Consider the following 19,230-nt stretch of genomic DNA (forward strand, 5'->3'; position numbering starts at 1 on the left):
GAAGGAATCTCCTTTGGAGTGAAGGAGTCACTGTAGGAGGCTGGCCTGGTTTGTAGTGGGTACCTTGGGTACTTACACCTTACACCAGGTCCAGTTATCCCTTATTAGTGAAATGTAGTAGTGTTCTAGCAGCTTAGGCTGATAGAGGTAGCTACAGAAGAGCAGCTTAGGCTGAACTAGGAGACATGCAAAGCTCATGCAAAACCACTTCTAGTTACACAGTACTTATACACAAGTAAAGACAATCCTCAGTGTTACCAAAAATAAAGGTATTTATTTGGTTGACAGTGCTAAAAATATCTTAGAGGCAATACTCCTTCTGGAGGTAAGTATTAGACACAATCTATACACTAGACACCAACATAATGCAAGTAATTAGTCATAGGACAGTGCAAACAATAGGAAATGCTATAGAATGCAGTGGGAGAAAATAGGTCTAGGGGCAACAGAAACCATATACTAAGAAAGTGGAATGAAAATCACAAATTCCCCCCTAGACTAGTGTAGCGTGTGCAGAATCAATGGGAGAGTAAGAATACAGTAAATGTAAGTAAATTACCCCACCCAAGAGCCCTGAAAAGCAGGAGTAAAGTACTGCAAGTTTCCTTAGGACACATTACCCCTCGTGATTGGTATTATTGCAAGAACCAACCAAGTCTGCAAACACCCAACAGTGGATTCCTGGACCTAAAGACCTGCCAAGGAAGAAGACCAAGCCCAGGAGTCGAAAGAGGTTCCAGGAAGGACAGTAGTCTCTGCCAACCCAGAAGAGGGTGCAAAAGAAGAGTCCCCGGTTGGACGAAGATTGCAAAAATGCACCCTAGGAAGATGCATGGTGCAAAGGATGTCCCACGTTGTGAAGTTGGATGCAGGTGAGTTTTGGTGCTGGATTCCTCCAACAAGCCTTGGTTCCGGCAAAGTCGTGTTTTGCGTCAACTAGGCGCTATCTGGACCTAGGAAGGACCTGGGGGCCTCAACTCGGTGCGAGGAGGAAGAGGGGGCTCTCAGCACTTCAGAGAGCCCTCGGAGCACCAGATAGCACCCAAGGGTGTCCCAGGACACGGAGACAAAGGAGGTGCAAAATGCGGTTGGTGCAGCACTACAAAGGAAGTTCCCACGCCGCCGGAGATCAACTCAGCGAGTTGAGCCTCGCAGGATAGACTGCTGGGGACCTGGGCAAGGCTGTGCATGAATTAATTTTGCAAATAGTGCACGGAGGCCTCAGGAGCTGAAGAAGACGCTGTACACAGGGGTACTGCTGTTCTGGGGGAAGGCAAGGTCTTACCTCCTACAAATTGCGACAGTAGGACCTCAGGACAGTCTGTGTCGATGAGGTCCACTCTCTGTGTTCAAAGGAGGACACTCGTAGCTGTGAGAGGAGTCCAAGAGAACCGGTCGTCGACTTAGAAGGTGCCGCGTGAGCAGGGGAGTGACTCCGTCAGCCCACGGGAGATTTCTTCGGTCCTTCTGGTGCAGGGTGAAGACAGGGAGTCCTCAGAGCGTGCACACCATGGAAACTGTTGCAGTTGCTGGCTGGAGCTGAAGTTGCAGAAGAAAAGTATCCCTTGCGGATACTTTGTTGCTGTTACAGCGGTTCCTGGAGCAGGTTGCGGTTGATCCGAGGTCAGAGGATGAAGTAGTAGTTGCAGAGGATTCCTGCTGGAAACTTGCAAGTAGAATCTGAAGAAAACCCACATGAAGAGACCCTAAATAGCCCTGAGAGGTGGACTGGCTACCTTATCAGGTAAGGACCAATCAGGAGGGGTCTCTGGCGTCACCTGCTGGCACTGGCCACTCAGAGCCTCCAGAGTGCCCCCACACCTTGCAAAGCAAGATGGCTGAAGTCTGGACACACTGGAGGAGCTCTGGGTACCACCCCTAGGGTGGTGATGAACAGGGGAGTGGTCACTCACCTATCCTTTGTCCAGTTTCGCGCCAGAGCAGAGGATAGGGGGTCCCTGAACCGGTGTAGACTGACTTATGGAAGGAGGGCACCATCTGTGTCCTTCAAAGCATTTCCAGAGGCATGGGGGAAGCTACCCCTCCCCAGTCTGTAACACCTATTTACAAAGGGAAAGGGTGTAACACCCTGCTCCCAAAGGAAATGCTTTGTTCTGCCTTCCTGGGACTGAGCTGCTCAGACTCCAGGAGGGCTGATCCCTGTCTGTGAGGTGGCAGCAGCTGTAGCTGCAGTGCAAGCCTAAGAGAGCTGGTTTGGCAGTACAGGGGGTCCATGGTGGAGCCCCCAGGATGCATGTAATTGGCTCCTCAATACCAGATTTGGAATGGAGGGGACAATTCCATGATCTTAGATACCTCACATGGCCATATTTGGAGTTACCATTTTGAAGCTACATATAGGTATTAACCTATATGTAGTGCACACATGTAATGGCGTCCCCGCACTCACAAAGTCAAGGGAAATGGCCCTGAACTATGTGGAGGCACCTTTGCTAGTACAAGGATGCCCTCACACTTAGTAACTTTGCACCTAACCTTCAGCAAGTGAAGGTTAGACATATAGTTGGCTTATAAGTTACTTAAGTGCAGTGAAAATGGCTGTGAAATAACGTGCGTTATTTCACGCAGGCTGCAGAAGCAGTCCTGTGAAAGGGTCTGAGCTCCTTATGGGTGACAAAAGAAATGCTGCAGCCCATAAGGATCTCCTGGAACCACAATGCCCTGGGTACCAAGGTACCATATACTAGGGTCTTATTAGGGGGTCCAGTGTGCCAACTGAAATTGATAAATGAAGTCACTAGCCTATAGTGCCAAATTTAAAAGCAGAGAGAACATAGGCACTGAGGTTCTTATTAGCAGAGCCTCAGTGACACAGTTATGCACTATACAGACACACACATTAGGCCATAAACTATGAGCACTGGGGTCCTGACCAGCAGGATCCCAGTGAGACAGGCAAAAACATACTGAAATACAGGTACAAAATGGGGGTAACATGCCAAGAAAGATGGTACTTTCCTACAGTCACTCCCTTGCATCCACAGGCACTCCTGCAACAATGACTGGCTGCATGGATCTCCCCTCATCTTGAGCTGCGTGGCACCTGCATCATGGGTAGTGGTCAGGAGCAGACCTCTTGGTCCTCTCTGCCAGCTGTCCAACTTTGGTGCAGGTAAGCCCTTGTCTTCCCATGCAGGACAGTGTCCCCGTGCCCAGTGTCTCTTGCAGCTGCCAAGGCTTGTTTGAATCTCCTCCTAGGGATGTTCAGGCGACGTGTAGCTCTAGTCCCCAGAACTCCTTCCTGCGATGCAGCCCTCTGCGTGGTTCTCCTGAGGCGTGGGATCCCTTCCTGTAGTGCTAAGTGAGCTCCTTCTGCGACTTCTGTGTTCCTGTCCTGTGGGTTTCCTGTGGTTGCTGCCTCTGCTCTTGTGGACTCTCCATGCCCCTGAGGGTCTCCCGTGACTCCCCCTCCAGGGTTGAGTCCTGCTGGGCCTTGCTGGTCCCCGGCAGCACCACTTTTCCACTAACTGTGAGTTTGCCTTTGCCAAGGCTTGTTGGTGGAATTCCTGCACTGACACCCATCTGCAATCTTCACTCCAGTGTGGTACATCTGCTGCATCCCTTAGGAACTCTTCTCCAGTTCCAGGGCTGCAGTGCTGACCTGTTCTTCACAGTCTAGCAACTTCTGCAAGTACAGCAGGGTGGGTAGTGGCTCCTGCTCCTCCTGGACTCCACTGTGACTTTTGGACACGGTCCTCTCTTTCTCCACAGATCATCTTCTCCAGTCTTGTCTGGGTGTTTTATTTTCTTCTTTTTCCTCCTTCTGGGTGGTTTGTGGAAATTCCAGTGATTTACTCCAGCTTTCCTGGTTGTTGGGGGTAGGGGGTGGGGGGCTACTGTTACTTACCTTTGTGGTTTTCTAGTACTCCCAGCTCCCCTCTACACATTCCACTTCCCTAGGTGGGGGTCCTGTGTTCGCATTCCATTTCTTTAGTATATGGTTTGGGCTCCCCCAGGAGTCCCTATTGGTTATTGCTATATGCACCGTTTTCAAACCTTTTCTATGCCTGTCACTGTTTACTAGTGTATATATTTAGTGTATTACTTACCTCCTATTGGAGGGTTTCCCTTCTAATATTTTGTGGTATTGTGTTCCAAAGTACCTTTATTACTGTACAACTGAGTATTTTCTTTCATGTGTGTATGTGCTGTGTTACTACCATGGTATTGCATGAGCTTTGCATTTCTCCTAGATAAGCCTTGGCTGCTCAATCACTGCTATCTCTAGAAAGCCTGGCTTCTAGACACTGCCTACACTTCACTAAGAGGGGATACCTTGACCTGATATAAGGTGTACCAGGCCAGCTTCCTACGCCATCAAACCACTCATGGTCTTTGGCCATATGCATCAGGGGTTGACCGATCTCCTATAACCACACAACCCTGTATACATGAGTCTCCGAGTGGGCCTGTGAGTTTTTTCAAGACTACCTCACTGGATGCGTGAGTGGATGCATGACTCTGAGTGGGTTTGAGTGATTGCATGAGCATCTGAGTGGGTGCATGATTATCTGAGTGGGTGTGTGAGTCGGTGCAGATGTCTCTGAGTGGGTGTGTGAGTGGGCGCAGGAGTCTCTGAGTGTGCCTATGAGTGAATGTATTAGTGACTAAATGAGTCTGTGAATGTATATATTTCACAACTCATGGCAACGTTACAAGGAGGCATGCTGACGGTTGCGGTGAATTCAGGAATATCGCAAGTGAAAAAAAACTGTTCAACATATTTTACTCATAAGACTCCTATATTCAAGCCATGGGGTCAGAGTATCTCTACCCTGACCCCATATAGTACTTTTGATTTTAATTTTCCGCCACAGGGACCACAACTCTCCACAACTCGGCCGCAACTTTCTGCTCAGGGTGTGGCCAGCCAATCACAGCATTCCTGTTGGTGCGCGTATTAGCAAATTCTTAATCATAATCGCAGGACTGTCACAAAGTAATAGTGGCCCTAGATATACAAATTTATTTTCCCTTTAATATCTCGAAATCTACTTGAATGGATTTACACCACATAACAAAAAACACAATCTGCAGAACAAAATCTACCTTTCTGCCAAATATGGTGCAATTCCATTCAGCGATTAGAGCTGTAGCCATATTTAAAACTCCCATAGGAATTAACATGGGAAACATACTTTTTTGACAGTTCCCTTTTCTCGGCCCCTGCTTGACCGATCACTCCAAAACTTTCCAAGCGCTAAAAGAATTACTGGCACACTTTGTGAATAACCGTCACACTGTGCCGAATATAACAGGAAACTCTATTCTTATGGAAACATAGGCCTAACTAGAACTACCTATAGTAGGTAAAATACACACACACATATTATATATATATATATGTGCATATATATATATATATATATATATATATATGTTTATATTTATAGTTGTTAGAAATGGGGTCTCTAGTTGTCAGTCGGTTTGCACCTTGTCCAAGTAGGGACCCTCACCCTAGTCAGGATAAGGGGCTACCTGCTCAGATAACCCCTGCTCACCCCCTTGGTAGCTTAGCACAAGCAGTCAGGCTTATCTCAGAAGGAATGTGTAAAGCATTTGCGCAAAAACACAGTAATAAATGAAGACACTACAAAAGGACACAACACCAGTTTTACAAAAATAGCTAAAATGTTATCTTTGTAAACAAAGACCAAAATAATAAAAATCCAACTTACAGTGCTAAAGATATGAACTTTGTAAGATTTAACTTAAACATACAGTTCCTTGAAGTCGATAGCTCCATCTGGGTCTATCACGACGTTGTGATCAACGAAACCAACAAATCAGGCCAGCCGTGGTGTTGTGGGCCAGCTACGGTGTCAGGAAGACCTGCAAACAGTGCCTTTGGATTTGCAGGGCATTGTGATCCTCGTGGTGAGCTCCAGAGAGCGGAGTCACTGGTGTCGCAGTGTCGGTTCCAGAGTCGTCAGGACCTTGAAGTCACACGCGTTGCGGATCGAACTTCAGGCTGATGAAGTCAGGAGCGCTGGCGTGGATAGCGGCGGGGCTGCGGTGAGAAATGGGAAGGTGTGACGTGGGGTACCCACAGGTCACATACCGGCAGCGGCTCGGTGACGGTCATCCATCGCCATTGGTGAGACCAGGGCTGCTGCGTGAAGCGGGGAGGTGCGATGTCACCAGGTCACAGTGCAGGCAATGTCGTCATTGCTGAAGTGCTGTCATCAGTACAGCCGAGTCTGCAGTGCAGGACTGCTCCAGGCGGCGTCTACGGGTCGCGGTGCAGACAGGGACGGCTGTTGACGACACTGGAGTCGATGGTGCTGGAGTCGGTTGACCGGGGCTGTGGTGCGCGACGGTGATTCGTGCTCCTTATGAGCAGTGTCCACAGGCCCGGTGCAGGAAGCGGGCACCGGTGTCAGCAGGAGCGGCGTTGTCAAGGAGGCCCAGGCTGCAGTGGGAGCAGGCGATGCCTAAGTGGGGGGCTCTCACGTCGTGGTGCGAGCAGTGGCTCAGTGAAGTTGTACGATGATGGTGTCGGTGAGACCAGGGTCGCGGTGCCAAGCGAGGCAATGCGGCCCGTGCGGCAACGGAAGGTCATGGTGCAGGCCAGCGGCTTCATCAACAGCGTTGCAGTGTTTTTTCTTCTTTTACAGCACAGACCACACAGTTCCCAGTGCTGCAGGTCGAGGAAACTGAAGTCTTTAGTGTCCCTAAGACTTCCAACAGGAGGCAAGCTGCACTTCAAGCCCTTGGAGAACTTTTTCAAGCAGGATACACAGCAAAGTTCACCCTTTGATCTCTTTTAAGGTAGAAGCAGAAATTGCAGGCCAATCCAGCAAAGCAACACAGCAAAGGGACAGCACTCCTCCTCCAGCTCTTCTCCTTGGCAGAGGTTCCTCCTGATTCCAGAAAGATTCTACCAGTCTGGGGTTTTGGGTCTTCTTCTTCTACCCCGTTCTACCTTTGAAATTGGCAAACTTCAAAGCAAAGTCTCAAGTGTTTGCAGGATCCTTGCTTGTCCAGGCCAGGCTCTCGACCACACCAAGGGGTTGGGGACTGCATTGTGGGCGGGCAGGCACAGTGCGTTTAGGGGTAAGCGACCACTCCTCCCTCCACTCTAGCTCAGAAAGCCCATCAGAATATGCAGGCTATGCCCCAGGCCCCCTTCTGCCACTGTCTTGAGGGAATTCAGAACAGCCCAACTGTCAAACTAACCCTGGTAGGGAATCCACAAACAGGCAGAGTCACACAATGGTTTAAGCAAGAAAATGCCTACTTTCTAAAAGTGGTGTTTTCAAGCTCACAATCTAAAAACCAACTCCATTAAAATATGTATTTTCCAATTGTGAGTTCAGAGACCCCAAACTCCATATTTCCACCTGCCCTCAAAGGGAATCTGCGCCTTAAAGTTATTTAAATGCAGCCCCCAGGTTAACCTATGAGGGAGATAGTTTTTGCAACAGTGAATCCCAAATTTGGCAGTATTTCACTGTTAGGGCATGTACAACACCACCAGTACATGTCCTACCTTTTATTTGCTCTGCACCCTGCCCATGGGGATACCTAGCAATACTTGCCCGGTCAAATTGGCAGTTTAAAACTGCACACAGACACTGCGGTAGCAGGTCTGAGCCACGTTTACAGGGCTACTTATGTGGGTGGCACAATCCGTGCTGCAAGCCCATTAGTAGCATTTGATTTACAGGCCCTTGGCACCAATGGTGCACTTTACCAGGGACTTACCAATAAATCAAATATGCCAATTATGAATAAACCAATCGACAGTACAATTTACCTAGGGAGCACTTGCACTTTAGCACTGATCAGTAGTGGTAAAGTGCGAAGAGACAATAAATCAGCAAAAACAGAGTCCCGTAAACCATAAAAATAGGAGGTCAGAAGGTAAAAAAGATAGGGGAGACACGCCAAAAAGCTGCCAGGTCTAACAATTGTTTACCATGCTCTGAAAAAACAAGGACAAATAATTAATGTTCCATTAACCCCTTGTGTGCCGTGGTCGTAACGATTACGTCCTCGGTTGCACCGCTCGTGTGCAGAGGACGTAACCGCTACACCCTGGGATGGGCCCTCGGGGGAAGCTTCAGCGCTCCCACGGAGGGCCTGGGACCGCCCTTCCCACTGGCAGGGATGGAAGGGGAAATCACTTCCCATTCCAACACCCCTCCCGTGACATCTAATGACCTCATCAGGGTCCGCCCCCACCTCCCTGGCAGCTCAGCTTCCAGAGCAGATCTGAAGAGAAATGCAAAAGCATTTCTCTTCCGATCACGGGCTGGGGGTGGAAGAGGCATCAAAGGAATGGAAAGGCTTTTCCTTTCCTTTGATGTCTCTCTGAGCATTTCTGCAGTCCGATCGTGAAGCAAGGGCGACTTCCCTGGGGGGCATTTTTTTAAGGCCTTTCCTGTCCCCCGGGGGCAGATCAGCCAATTGTTACTAGGCCGATCTGCCCCTGGGTGGGGGAGGGTGAGGAGGGCAGAAATCTCTAGACACCAGGGATCTTTTTTTTTCTTGTTTACACGTGGGGAGCAACCCGTTAGGCAAGAGTCGCTCCCCCAGGGTGCAAATTGGCTTTAGGCCATTTCTAGGCAAGAGGGATTTTTTTTTTTTTACAGATTTTTTACAGATTGGGAGCAACCCCAAATCAAGGATCGTCCCCTGGGTGGTAATTTTACCTTAGGCCATTTCTGCCCACTTGGGTGAGTCCAGGGTGGTGCGCTTCACATGCACCCCGCACCGTTTGCTTACCCACAATGCCTTGCAAACCTCAGACTTTGCTTGAAATCACACATTTCTCCCACATTTTTGTGATGGAACCTTCTTGAATCTGCAGGAATACACAAAATTCCTGCCACCCAGCATTGTCGCATCTATACTGATAAAAATTCTGCCCCAGAGCCTAAAAATGTTTTTCTTCAAACTGACCTTTTGGACCCACTTTGGTTCCCCCTCATTTTCGACATGTTTTAGGCTCATCCCTGTCACAGGCACTTGGCTCACCTACACAAGTGAGGTATCATTTTTATCGGGAGACTGAGGGGACCGTTGTGTGGTAGGAAATTTGTGCCCCTGCGGTGATCCCACACAGCTAAATTTGAGGTTCGCCGAGGATTCTGGGTAAGAAAACACTGGGGGACCCACTCAAGTCACACCTGCCTGGACTCCCTCAGGTGTCTAGTTTTCAGAAATTTTGGGGTTTGGTAGGTTCCCTAGATGGCTGCCGAGTCCAGGACCAAGAACGCAGTAGCCCCCCCATCACCCTTCCACAAAAACAGGTTGTTATGTATTTGATAATTTTGATGTGTCCACACAGCTTTTGGGGCATTTTTTTTCATGGGAATAGGGGTCTACCCACACAAATGAGGTACCATTTTTATCGGGAGACCTGGGGGAACGCTGGGTAGATGGAAGTTTGTGGCTTCGATCAGTTTCCAGAACCTGGCATCACCGAAATGTGAGGAAAAAGTGTTTTTTTTTGCCAAATTTTGAGGTTTGCTAAGGATTCTGGGTAACAGAACATGGTGAGAGCACCACAAGTTACCCCATCCTGGGGCCCCCTGGGTGTCTAGTTTTAAAAAATGCACAGGTTTGCTAGGTTTTCCTAGGTGCTGGCTGAGCTAGAGGCCAAAATCAACAGGTAGGCACTTTGCAAAAACCACAGGTCAGTTTTCTTTGGGAAAATGTGATGTGTCCATGTGTTTTAGGGCATTTCCTGTGGCGGGAGCTAGGCCTTCCCACACAAGTGAGGTACCATTAAGATCTGGAGACTTGGGGGAATGCTGGGTGGAAGGAAATTTGTGGCTCCTCTCAGATTCAAGAACTTTCTATTACTGAAATGTGAGGGGGGGGAAAAAGTTTTTTTTTGCATAATTTTGAGGTTTGCAAAGGATTCAGGGTAACCTAACTTGGTGAGAGCCCCATAAGTCACCCCATCCTGGATTACCCTAATTGTCTAGTTTTTAAAAAAATGCACAGGTTTGGTAGGTTTTCCTAGGTGCCGGCTGAGCTAGAGGACAAAATCCACAGTTAGGCACTTTCCAAAAAACACGTCAGATTTCAATGTAAAAATGTGATGTGTCCATGTTGTGTTTCCTGTCACGGGCATAAGGCCTACCCAGACAAATGAGGCACAATTGTTTATCTGGAGACTCAGAGGAACACAGAATAGCAGAACAAGTGTTATTGCCCCTTGCCTTTCTTTACATTTTTTCCTTCCAAATGTAAGACAGTGTGTAAAAAAAGACATCTATTTGAGAAATGCCCTGTAATTCACATGCTAGTATGGAGACCCCAGAATTCAGAGATGTGCAAATAACCACTGCTTCCCAACACCTTATTTTGTGCTCATTTTGGAAATACAAAAGGTTTCCTTGATACCTATTTTTCACTCTTTATATTTCACCAAATAAATTGTTGTATACCCGGTATACAATGAAAACCAATTGCAAGGTGCAGCTCCTTTATTGGCTCTGGGTACCTAGAGTTCTGGATGAACCTACAAGCCCTATATATCCCCGCAACCAGAAGAGTCAAGCAGATGTCCCAGTATATCGCTGTCGGAAATCTGACATTGCAAAGTTACAGAGTAAAACATGGAGAGAATGGCTGTTTTTTTCACCTCAATTTCAATATTTCTTTTTATTTTAGCCGTTATTTTCTGAGGGAAAATCTTGTAGGATCTACACAAATGACCCCTTGCTGAACTCAGAATTTTGTCTACTTTTTAGAAATGTTTAGCTGTCCGGGATCCAGCATTGGTTTCACATCCATTTCTGTCACTAACTAGGAGGAGTTTAAAAGCACAAAAAAATAGTAAAAATGGGGTATGTCCCAGTAAAATGACAAAATTGTGATTCAAGTCTGCCTGTTCCTGAAAGCTGGGAAGATGGTGATTTTAGCACTGCAAACCCTTTGTTAATGCCATTTTTCTGGGAAAAAAACATTAGCCTTTTTCTGTAGCCCTTTCTTCCCATTATTTAAAAAAAATATATGTAAATATTTGTTGTATTTTGGTTAATTTCTTGGTGTCCTCCGGGGAACCCACAAACTGTGGGTACCTCTAGAATCACTAGGATGTTGGAAAAAAAGGACGCAAATTTGGCGTGGGTAGCTTATGTGGACAAAAAGTTATGAGCTTCTAAGAACGAACTGCCTCAAATCGCCAAAAAAAGGCCCGGCACCTGAGGGGGGAAAAGGCCTAGCAGCAAAGGGGTTAAAGGCAAACAAGGCAGTCTGCCTAGTTTGCACACTTCAAAAATGTGCACTGCTGCAGTAAGTTGCTTGCAGACACGTCCTTGTCCAGACACCACAAAGAAGTTACTTATATGCAAGACTGGCTCAGTGGTATTACAAAGGCCCCTGCAGCCCCCGCGGTGCAGGGGGGCTCTAATTCTAGGGGGCCCCCTGAGCACAGTACCTGGCTTGAGTGAGTCCGGAGGGGGTCCACCTTCTCAGTTCTTTAAAGGGGGGCCCTCTGCAGTTTTTCTACACTACTGGGCTGGTTTCTCCAGTATTAGGAGATTCATGCTCTACTGTATGTTTCCGAAGCCATGCCAGGAATTCTCCACAAAATATTGAAACGTGTCATGCATTTAAATATATCCATCCAAAAGGGTCAAAAGTCATTGGCCTTGCAGTATACTCTCCTCCCGGGGCTCGTTAGACGTTGAACTCATAATTAGCACCTTTTTACATCTTGTCTAGGAGATAGGGTTGGCCACACATAAATCTGTGTAAGATACCTCTGCTGGAGAGCTCTTTTCAAAAGGTACTATAAATATTATATTGCTCTCCTGCAATGGATCACTTATAAACTCACATGCTATCTGAATTGAAAAGCAAGCGATAAATAATTAGGAGTTGAGCAAAGACGTGCACCCACGCCCATATGTCTTTTTCAACAAAGTCTGGTCTATTTGAGTGTCTGCAGGATTGTTTAACAGTATTGTTTACAGAAGGTGTGCACACACCTATACTTTCCCACCTTTCAGATTTCCACCAGCACAGTGTTCGCAATACACTGTGCAGAATCAGCCCTTTCTTTTGCTGAGAGAGTGGCCACTCATGACCAGATATCATCTTTCTATTGAGAGGCAGTCCACCACATACCTGTCAAATGTTCAGACGGTGACCCACTGCTCTTGTCTCAATTATTCAAATGCTAAAAACATAACTAATCTCCCTTTAGGTTCTGCTGCAAACTCACCAGCTTTGCAGAGCCCAACGCTGCACCATGTGAAAGGTTTTCATGGCATACTTGTTAGTACAGCAGCAACATTTATGCAGGTTATAACAAATGTAAATGCTTGATATTTGAAATTGTTTCTCTGGTTGGCAGAGGTATGCACCCGGTCCAAGCAGGAACCACAATCCTAGTCAGGGTAAGCTTGGCACAGAGCAGGCAGGCTTAACTTAAAAGGCAATGTGTAAAGTATTTGTGCAACACTTCAAACTGTAAAACAGTGAAAACACCACACAAAAAGATACCGCACCTGGTTAGAGAAATATAACTTTATTTAATAAATAAAACAAGACCAAAATGGCAAAAATCAAATAACTTGAACTTGAGATATGAAGTTTAAAAGAATTAACTATGAAATAGCGCATAGAAATAAGAGGCGACAACAAGGGATATCTGGTCGCGCAGGACCGAGACAGTCAAAAGTTCAGGCCGATCGCAACGGAGCGCAGGCCTGCTACGGGGTCGGTGATACTCGCAGAGACTGAACTCACTGGAGCAGCTTTACCCTGTCAATAATTTCCTAAAGAATTATGCCTATTATTGAATTATATAAAGGTAGATGGGTTGAGGATGTTTCACGATAGTAATACAATTAAGGAGACAAACAAAATCTATGTCGAAGAGCAGCCTTAGTGAAGAGGGGAGTAGACTCGGTGAGGGAGCAGAGCTTCTTTTGTCTCACACCCTCTCCCAAGTCCTCACCTCTCCGTAGCACTGAGTTTCACTATACTTCATGAGTTTGATTTTTTTCTGTTTTTGAATTTGGGAAATGGGAATCATGTTATCTCTCTTTAGGCCGGTGATGCCCCGATTTATCTTAGGCAGCCCACATACTCTGTACCAATATTACTGGAAGAGCTTTGGGAGTTCCCTGGACTTCAGTTGTTCTCTGGACTTCAGGTGAAGCCCACAAATTCCAAACTGTACCCGTGGGGCCTTCTGGTTGGAAGGTCTCTGGAGAGATTTCCGGCGGTCGGGCTCCCCAGGGAGTTGAGCGATGTCCACTATCTGGGAATATGTCTGGCGCCCACTGAGGAGACATTCTTGAAGTTTAATCTGGACAGGGTGCTTGGGGGATTATGTGCATCTGTGCAATTCTGGAAGGACTTGCATCTATCCCTTATGAGCCGTATTGCACTTGTGAAAATCGTGATGCTCCCCAGATGTGCCTATGTGCTCCAGGGCACGTTCTACACAATCCCCCAGACAGTGCTTCCGAGTGCTTGATAGCTTGATTGTCGATCTGTTATGGGCTACTAAATGTATTAGACTCTCCACTCTCAAGCGGCCATGGAGCCTGGGAGGATTGGAGCTCCCCGACATGGAGCTCCATTACATGGCAGCACATTTAGAGCACGCTATTCATTGGCTCAATTTGGGGGCTCATGGGAGAAAATCTTACTGAAGGGTTCTCACGGGGTCACCCTGCTTCCTCAACTGCTGATGTGCAGGTCTTGAGTTCCCCCTGACACACCCTAAGTGATTAGCCTGCTCTTGGAGATATGGGACAGTTCGGTCAAATGGGTGATCCGGAGAGCACTGTACGCACCGGATCTACCGCTCTGGATTCTACTGCCATTTCACAGAATCTCCAAATCAATGTCAGTACAGAAATGGGGAGATGGCAGATGTTATATCCTAGGGGACTCATATCCTGCGGGGTAGTTTCATCCCTCGTAACAACACAGTGGTATCCTTTGCCCTTAGTACTGGTCAATATCTACAATACGCTAAAATCTCTGCTAAGGTCCGTGAGCTCTGGCCCACTTTCTGGGATGCCCTACAAATTTCCAGTGCTTAGGTACCTCTACTGGAGCTCGAGGGAGGACGCTGCCTAGTCTTGCATCTGTATCAAGCATTACGTAATGACCTATCTGATACACGAATCCCAGTCCAGGACAAATGCACAGAAATAATACAAGAAACAATGTCGTGCAAGGAATGGGTGCACATATATTACAGGGTTCGCCTTATCAGCTCCAATGTCAGATTTAAGCATATCCAATATAATTATATTTATCAAACATACCTCTCCCAAAAAACACTACTCAAGATCTACCCAGATAGGTCTGAGGTCTGTCCCCTAGTGCGGACACCAGATAGTGGACTTTATACACATAATTTGGACCTGTAAATCCCTGTCACATTGCTGGGGGGGCAGTGTTATACAATTTGAACAAGGCCACTGAGTGTCAAATACAACTGGAAACGAGACAGGTGATACTAGGGCCAATTCCGCCCCCTTCTAACAGAAAACTTAAAAGGAATTTGTTTCTTTTGGGCTTGATCTTGGCAAAACACTGCATACTGCAGTACCCTCTCGCTATACAGACTGACTCAGGGATATTTCTGAATGGGCATCCACAGAAGTAATCCTGAAGCATGTTCAGAAGGATAGTAAGCTAGAAGCTGACATAAAAGCATGGGCTACTATGATAGCTGATTTATGTGAAAACTTCCCTTAGGGAGCCTAATGAGAGTGAATGTGCCGGACAGATAGGGCATGATGTTTGAAGTTAAAGCATTTTCTGGAAATAATGTTTATTCTATTATTTGAGGTGTCCTACAGAAGAGCAAGGGGGGTGGGAGGTTGGTGGGTACATTGCTATGGTCTTATTGCTGGGACATTTTTACTTTTCTTCCACTGTTTTCGATGCTCAGTCCTAGTAACCTTTGTATACCTGTATGCTTGTAACAACAATAAAGATCATTTTAAAAAGTTGGGATTTTAAATTGTGATTCCAGTCCAATCCCTTCCCAATTGGAAAATACCCTTATAAAATGTAATAAGGTAATCCCAATGTTATCCTATGGGAGAGTAGGCCTTGCAGTAGTGAAAAACGCATTTACGAGTTTTTCACTGCTAGGACATGTAAAGAATAACAGGACATGTTCTACATTTTAAATATTTGGGCTGTCCAGGGCCAAATTCAGGGGTGGGTTATATATATTTAAAAGGCGGTCTTGGCCTGGCAAGAGGGTTAACTTGCCAGGATGTCATGACAGTTTAAAACTGCACACACGGGTGCTGCAATGGCAGGCCTGAGCAATGTTTGAAGTGCTACTGAAGTGGGCAGTTTTTAACTTAAAGGCCCATGCCCTGGGCACAGGTAGTGCACTTTACGAGGGACTTAGAAGCAAATTAAATATGCCAATTATGGATGAGCCAATGTTAACATGTTTTAAGGAGAGAGGATATGCACTCTAGCCTTGCTTAGCAGTGGTAACATGCCCAGAGTCCTAAAGAGAAGAAAAACGAAATCAGCAAAAAACGTGGAGAGGAGAGTGCAAAAAGTCTGAGGATGATACTACATGATGGGGAGGGTCTAACTCACACATCCTTTCAAAGTAATTAACAATGAATGCTATGTAATATAAATGAGACATTACAACAGTTTGTTAGAAACCGGTGCTTGAGAAAACATTGGTATGGATGTTGAAACATAAACATCTTACATACAAATGTACAGTTCAATAATGTTGCTACAATAATTAATTTTCAGTAACTTTTTTTTTTTTTATGTTGTATTTAGGACAAATAGTTATACAGGAGGTGGGAAGTCCTCCATCCTTGACACTTGCTATAATCTTTATCTCTGGTGGGCAACTTTAGTGTAATCTGTTTTAAAAATGATGTGGTCTTATTTTTTGTTTTCCCTCATCAAGCAGGCTTTCTTTTCATTTTGTCAAGAGAAAACCAGCCCTCAACAATATTTCCATAATCCTCATATTACCACATGATAGTACCAAATGAGTTCTGATACCCACAGCACCACAAGTAGCATGCCAGCTACTCTAAACGTGATTGGACGCCCAAAGATAATATCAAAATACTGTGCATTATGTTTTCTTTGCCTCACTGTTTCCATGTGTTAAATTATTTTAAAATAAAGATATTTGCTATTTATACTGGAAATCACAACACATTTCCCTTACCTTGTATTAAATAAAGCAGCCTTGGCAGCAATAGAGATCGCATCAAAGAGGTTTCCATCACACTCCAACAACTGATTTAAAGGAAAATAAATGTTGTCAATAGATTGCAAGTTCAGATTAAAATTTGATTAGTGAATTTGGTATTCTAAAACTCGCATATGTGACTTAACTACATTTAAAAATAAAGCACTGTTAATATGCAATCTTTTGAGTTTTTTCTCCCTTTTGCATAAGGTAATAAAACAGAGAGAGAGAGAGAGACTCACATTTTGTTCTGCTTTACCCCCCAAAATCAAATGCATATTATGTGACAGAAATATTTTAAAAACACCAAGGGCACTCTCTGGTACCTGGTCTATGCTCTAGGCTTCTTTTTAGTTCAACAGAGACACAGTGGCAAATGCAACAAAACTCAAGACCTTTAAAAATAAAACAATGGATAACTACATTGCTTTAGGATAATGTATTTATTAGCTGAAACATGTCTCTAAAAAGGCTGGAACCAACTAGCTTGATGAGGTCAAGCTAAAATGATAAAGAATTAATAAAAGCAAATCTAAAGGCTCAAAGTTGTGGGAGAGCACAAATGTTCAAAGTGTCTGAATTTTGAATATTAGGAACCTTCGATCATGGTAAAGCGACCTCTCAGTGGCTCTGTAAGGAATGCTGAACACATCAATTAAGTTGAAAATGCCTAACAAAGCAATCAAGTTGAAAATGCCTTCAGATTATTTTGTAAAGGCAGAGGTCTTATAATGCAACTCCACAAGCTTGATTACGTTTAATTAAAGTAGATAAAGTAGCTAACAACATGCTACCTGCAACCATACCCAGGGCAAATTATCAAGTAAGACATGGTCTGGTGTGTCAGTGGAATCTTTCTCCACAGTTCTGACAAACGCTATAACACCTAAACCACAGAAACATAACTCACAAATGGTTTCTCAGGGACTTGGTGTAATGAATTTCTGGTACTGAACAATGGACGTGCAGGTGGCTGGAAAATAATGTGATATTAGTGTAGTGTAGAATATGGCTGCCAATAGACTATTTCTTGGTCACCCATGCAGCTTTTTGGTAAACAAACAAAACTATTCTACACTGGTCACCCATATTTGAATCAATTAGTTTAAAGAGCCTGTGAATGACTGAAGCACTTCCTTTATCCAGTTTAAAATTTCAAGACCTGGTTCATTTGGTCACTTCATAAAAGCTGCATTCATCCTTTGCCCTAGGAAAAATGGCAGATTTTTTTTTATCAAAACTAGAATAACCTGCCACTAAACCTCTGCAGTTAACTGAAGTAGGTAATTTCTTTCAGCTTCATAAGCAGTGGGTCTTTTGCACAACTGGTAGACCTCAACCCAAGGGCGGACTAACAGCTGTGAACCCACAGTGTGCAATAACTTCCGAGATCACCAGAGTGATCATTACTCCAGTAAGAGAATGTTCGGGGCTAGCTGAAGAGAGAGATACCAGCTAGAAGAGTTTTTATTGGTGGTTGAGATACTGTTGGTACATAAGGTCCCTACATCCATCAATTAAAGTTCTAGTCAAAGCAGCTGCTGGTTACACATCAGGGCAGAATGTAATGCCCCTAAAGGAAGGACCCCTACTGACACGCTAAACTTTCACTCAATTTTTGTAGCCTGTTTTCACCTTGATGGACTGTCATTATTAGAGGAAAGAGGAGCCTGCAAGAAAGGCCTTGGGATAAGGCACAGAGGTAGGGCCACGTAGAGACCTCCACTTTTAATCCAATAGCTGCACGAAGTAAGCTAACAGAATGTTCTTCTGGATGGTTTCATGCACACTTCCTGCCAGAACCCAAATGGGACTCTAAAGACCTTATGATGAAAACACAGGTGCAACCATTAAGCCACATTTGTAGCTGGAAATCAAAAGAAGGAGAGACAAATGACTGTCAGACTGCTAGCTAAAAAATTGGCAAACCCTATTTACAAGCAGAGCATCCAATGCTTCATGTCTTCATAATATGGGATGGCAAACTCTGAACTGAGACAGGAGTCTTCAACATGATACAGGGGCCTGCACTGTCCTCTCCAATTTATTTTCATTGTCTAACTAGGCAGTAGACAACTCACAGTGCTAAATGAAATACATTTTCAAAGAACAGCTTTAAATAATATATTTATGTTTACAAGGACTGAATGTTCATAATCACGGTGAGCCAGTTAAAAGATCGGCCCAAAAAAAGGGTAGAGGAAGGAGAGATTTTGCTGTGTAGGTACACCAGAATACTGACTTCTGTCCCCTCTTTTCAGCTCCTATCACTGCCAAATCTCCAGTCAACCATTTCCCACACAGATGTAGTATTTTCTTGCACCTCCACCTCTATTCTTGTACCTTCTCAATTTGCTTCTATATCAGATATGTAAGAGTAATCTGATAAATGACCCACAAGCATGGCTACAGATACCGCAAAGGTAGATCTAATGTTAATTATATTTAAATGGAATGGCCTAGCTTGGGCACAGCATTAAAACAATGTCCGCTACATCATCTGGTCAGCTACGATATTTTCTACAGATCATCAGCTGCAATGTAAGCCAAAGCACATCCAATCACTGGCAGGCATGATATACCGATATCTGAAAAAGATCTATCCCAAGGCCAAGGCAACACAATAATATTCAAAGAGTTTGATTCATGAACAAAAAAAACAAAAAAACAAAAAACACACATTTTACACCCCTGGGGGAGTGCATGCATCACACACCCTTGCAGCAATTTTATTCCACACATAGTATGCTCTAGGTCGTTTCTGAACAATGGACCACAGGCCGATGGGGGTCACTTTTCCAGTTTATCCTTAGTACTGCTGAAATATCTAACACTGGAGAGTTACATTTTTATATTGTGTCCTACTTGCCTGTTAAAGTGTATACTACTGTAGTTACAAGTTGCATTGCTATATACAATAATACCATTCTTCCTATATGATGGGCAATAGGGATGAGGCATTATTCCTCGTGTTACATCACAGTCCACTCGTATGCCGCATAGATTTTGGGGTGAGCTTTAAGATA

At 45.0% G+C, this 19,230-nt stretch overlaps 1 protein-coding gene across 1 annotated transcript in view; it reads right to left on the reverse strand.

Annotated features, from left to right (window-relative positions):
- The window catches only part of EXOSC7 (exosome component 7), a 70,738-nt gene that overhangs the window by 19,955 nt on the left and 31,553 nt on the right, over positions 1-19,230 (reverse strand). Inside the window, exon 5 of the mRNA XM_069211517.1 lies at positions 16,181-16,251. Coding sequence (XP_069067618.1) covers positions 16,181-16,251 — 71 coding nt within the window. The remainder of the gene's footprint in view (positions 1-16,180; positions 16,252-19,230) is intronic.

This window comes from Pleurodeles waltl, chromosome 10 (assembly GCF_031143425.1).
Source record: "Pleurodeles waltl isolate 20211129_DDA chromosome 10, aPleWal1.hap1.20221129, whole genome shotgun sequence".
NCBI classification, from domain to species: Eukaryota; Metazoa; Chordata; class Amphibia; order Caudata; family Salamandridae; genus Pleurodeles; species Pleurodeles waltl.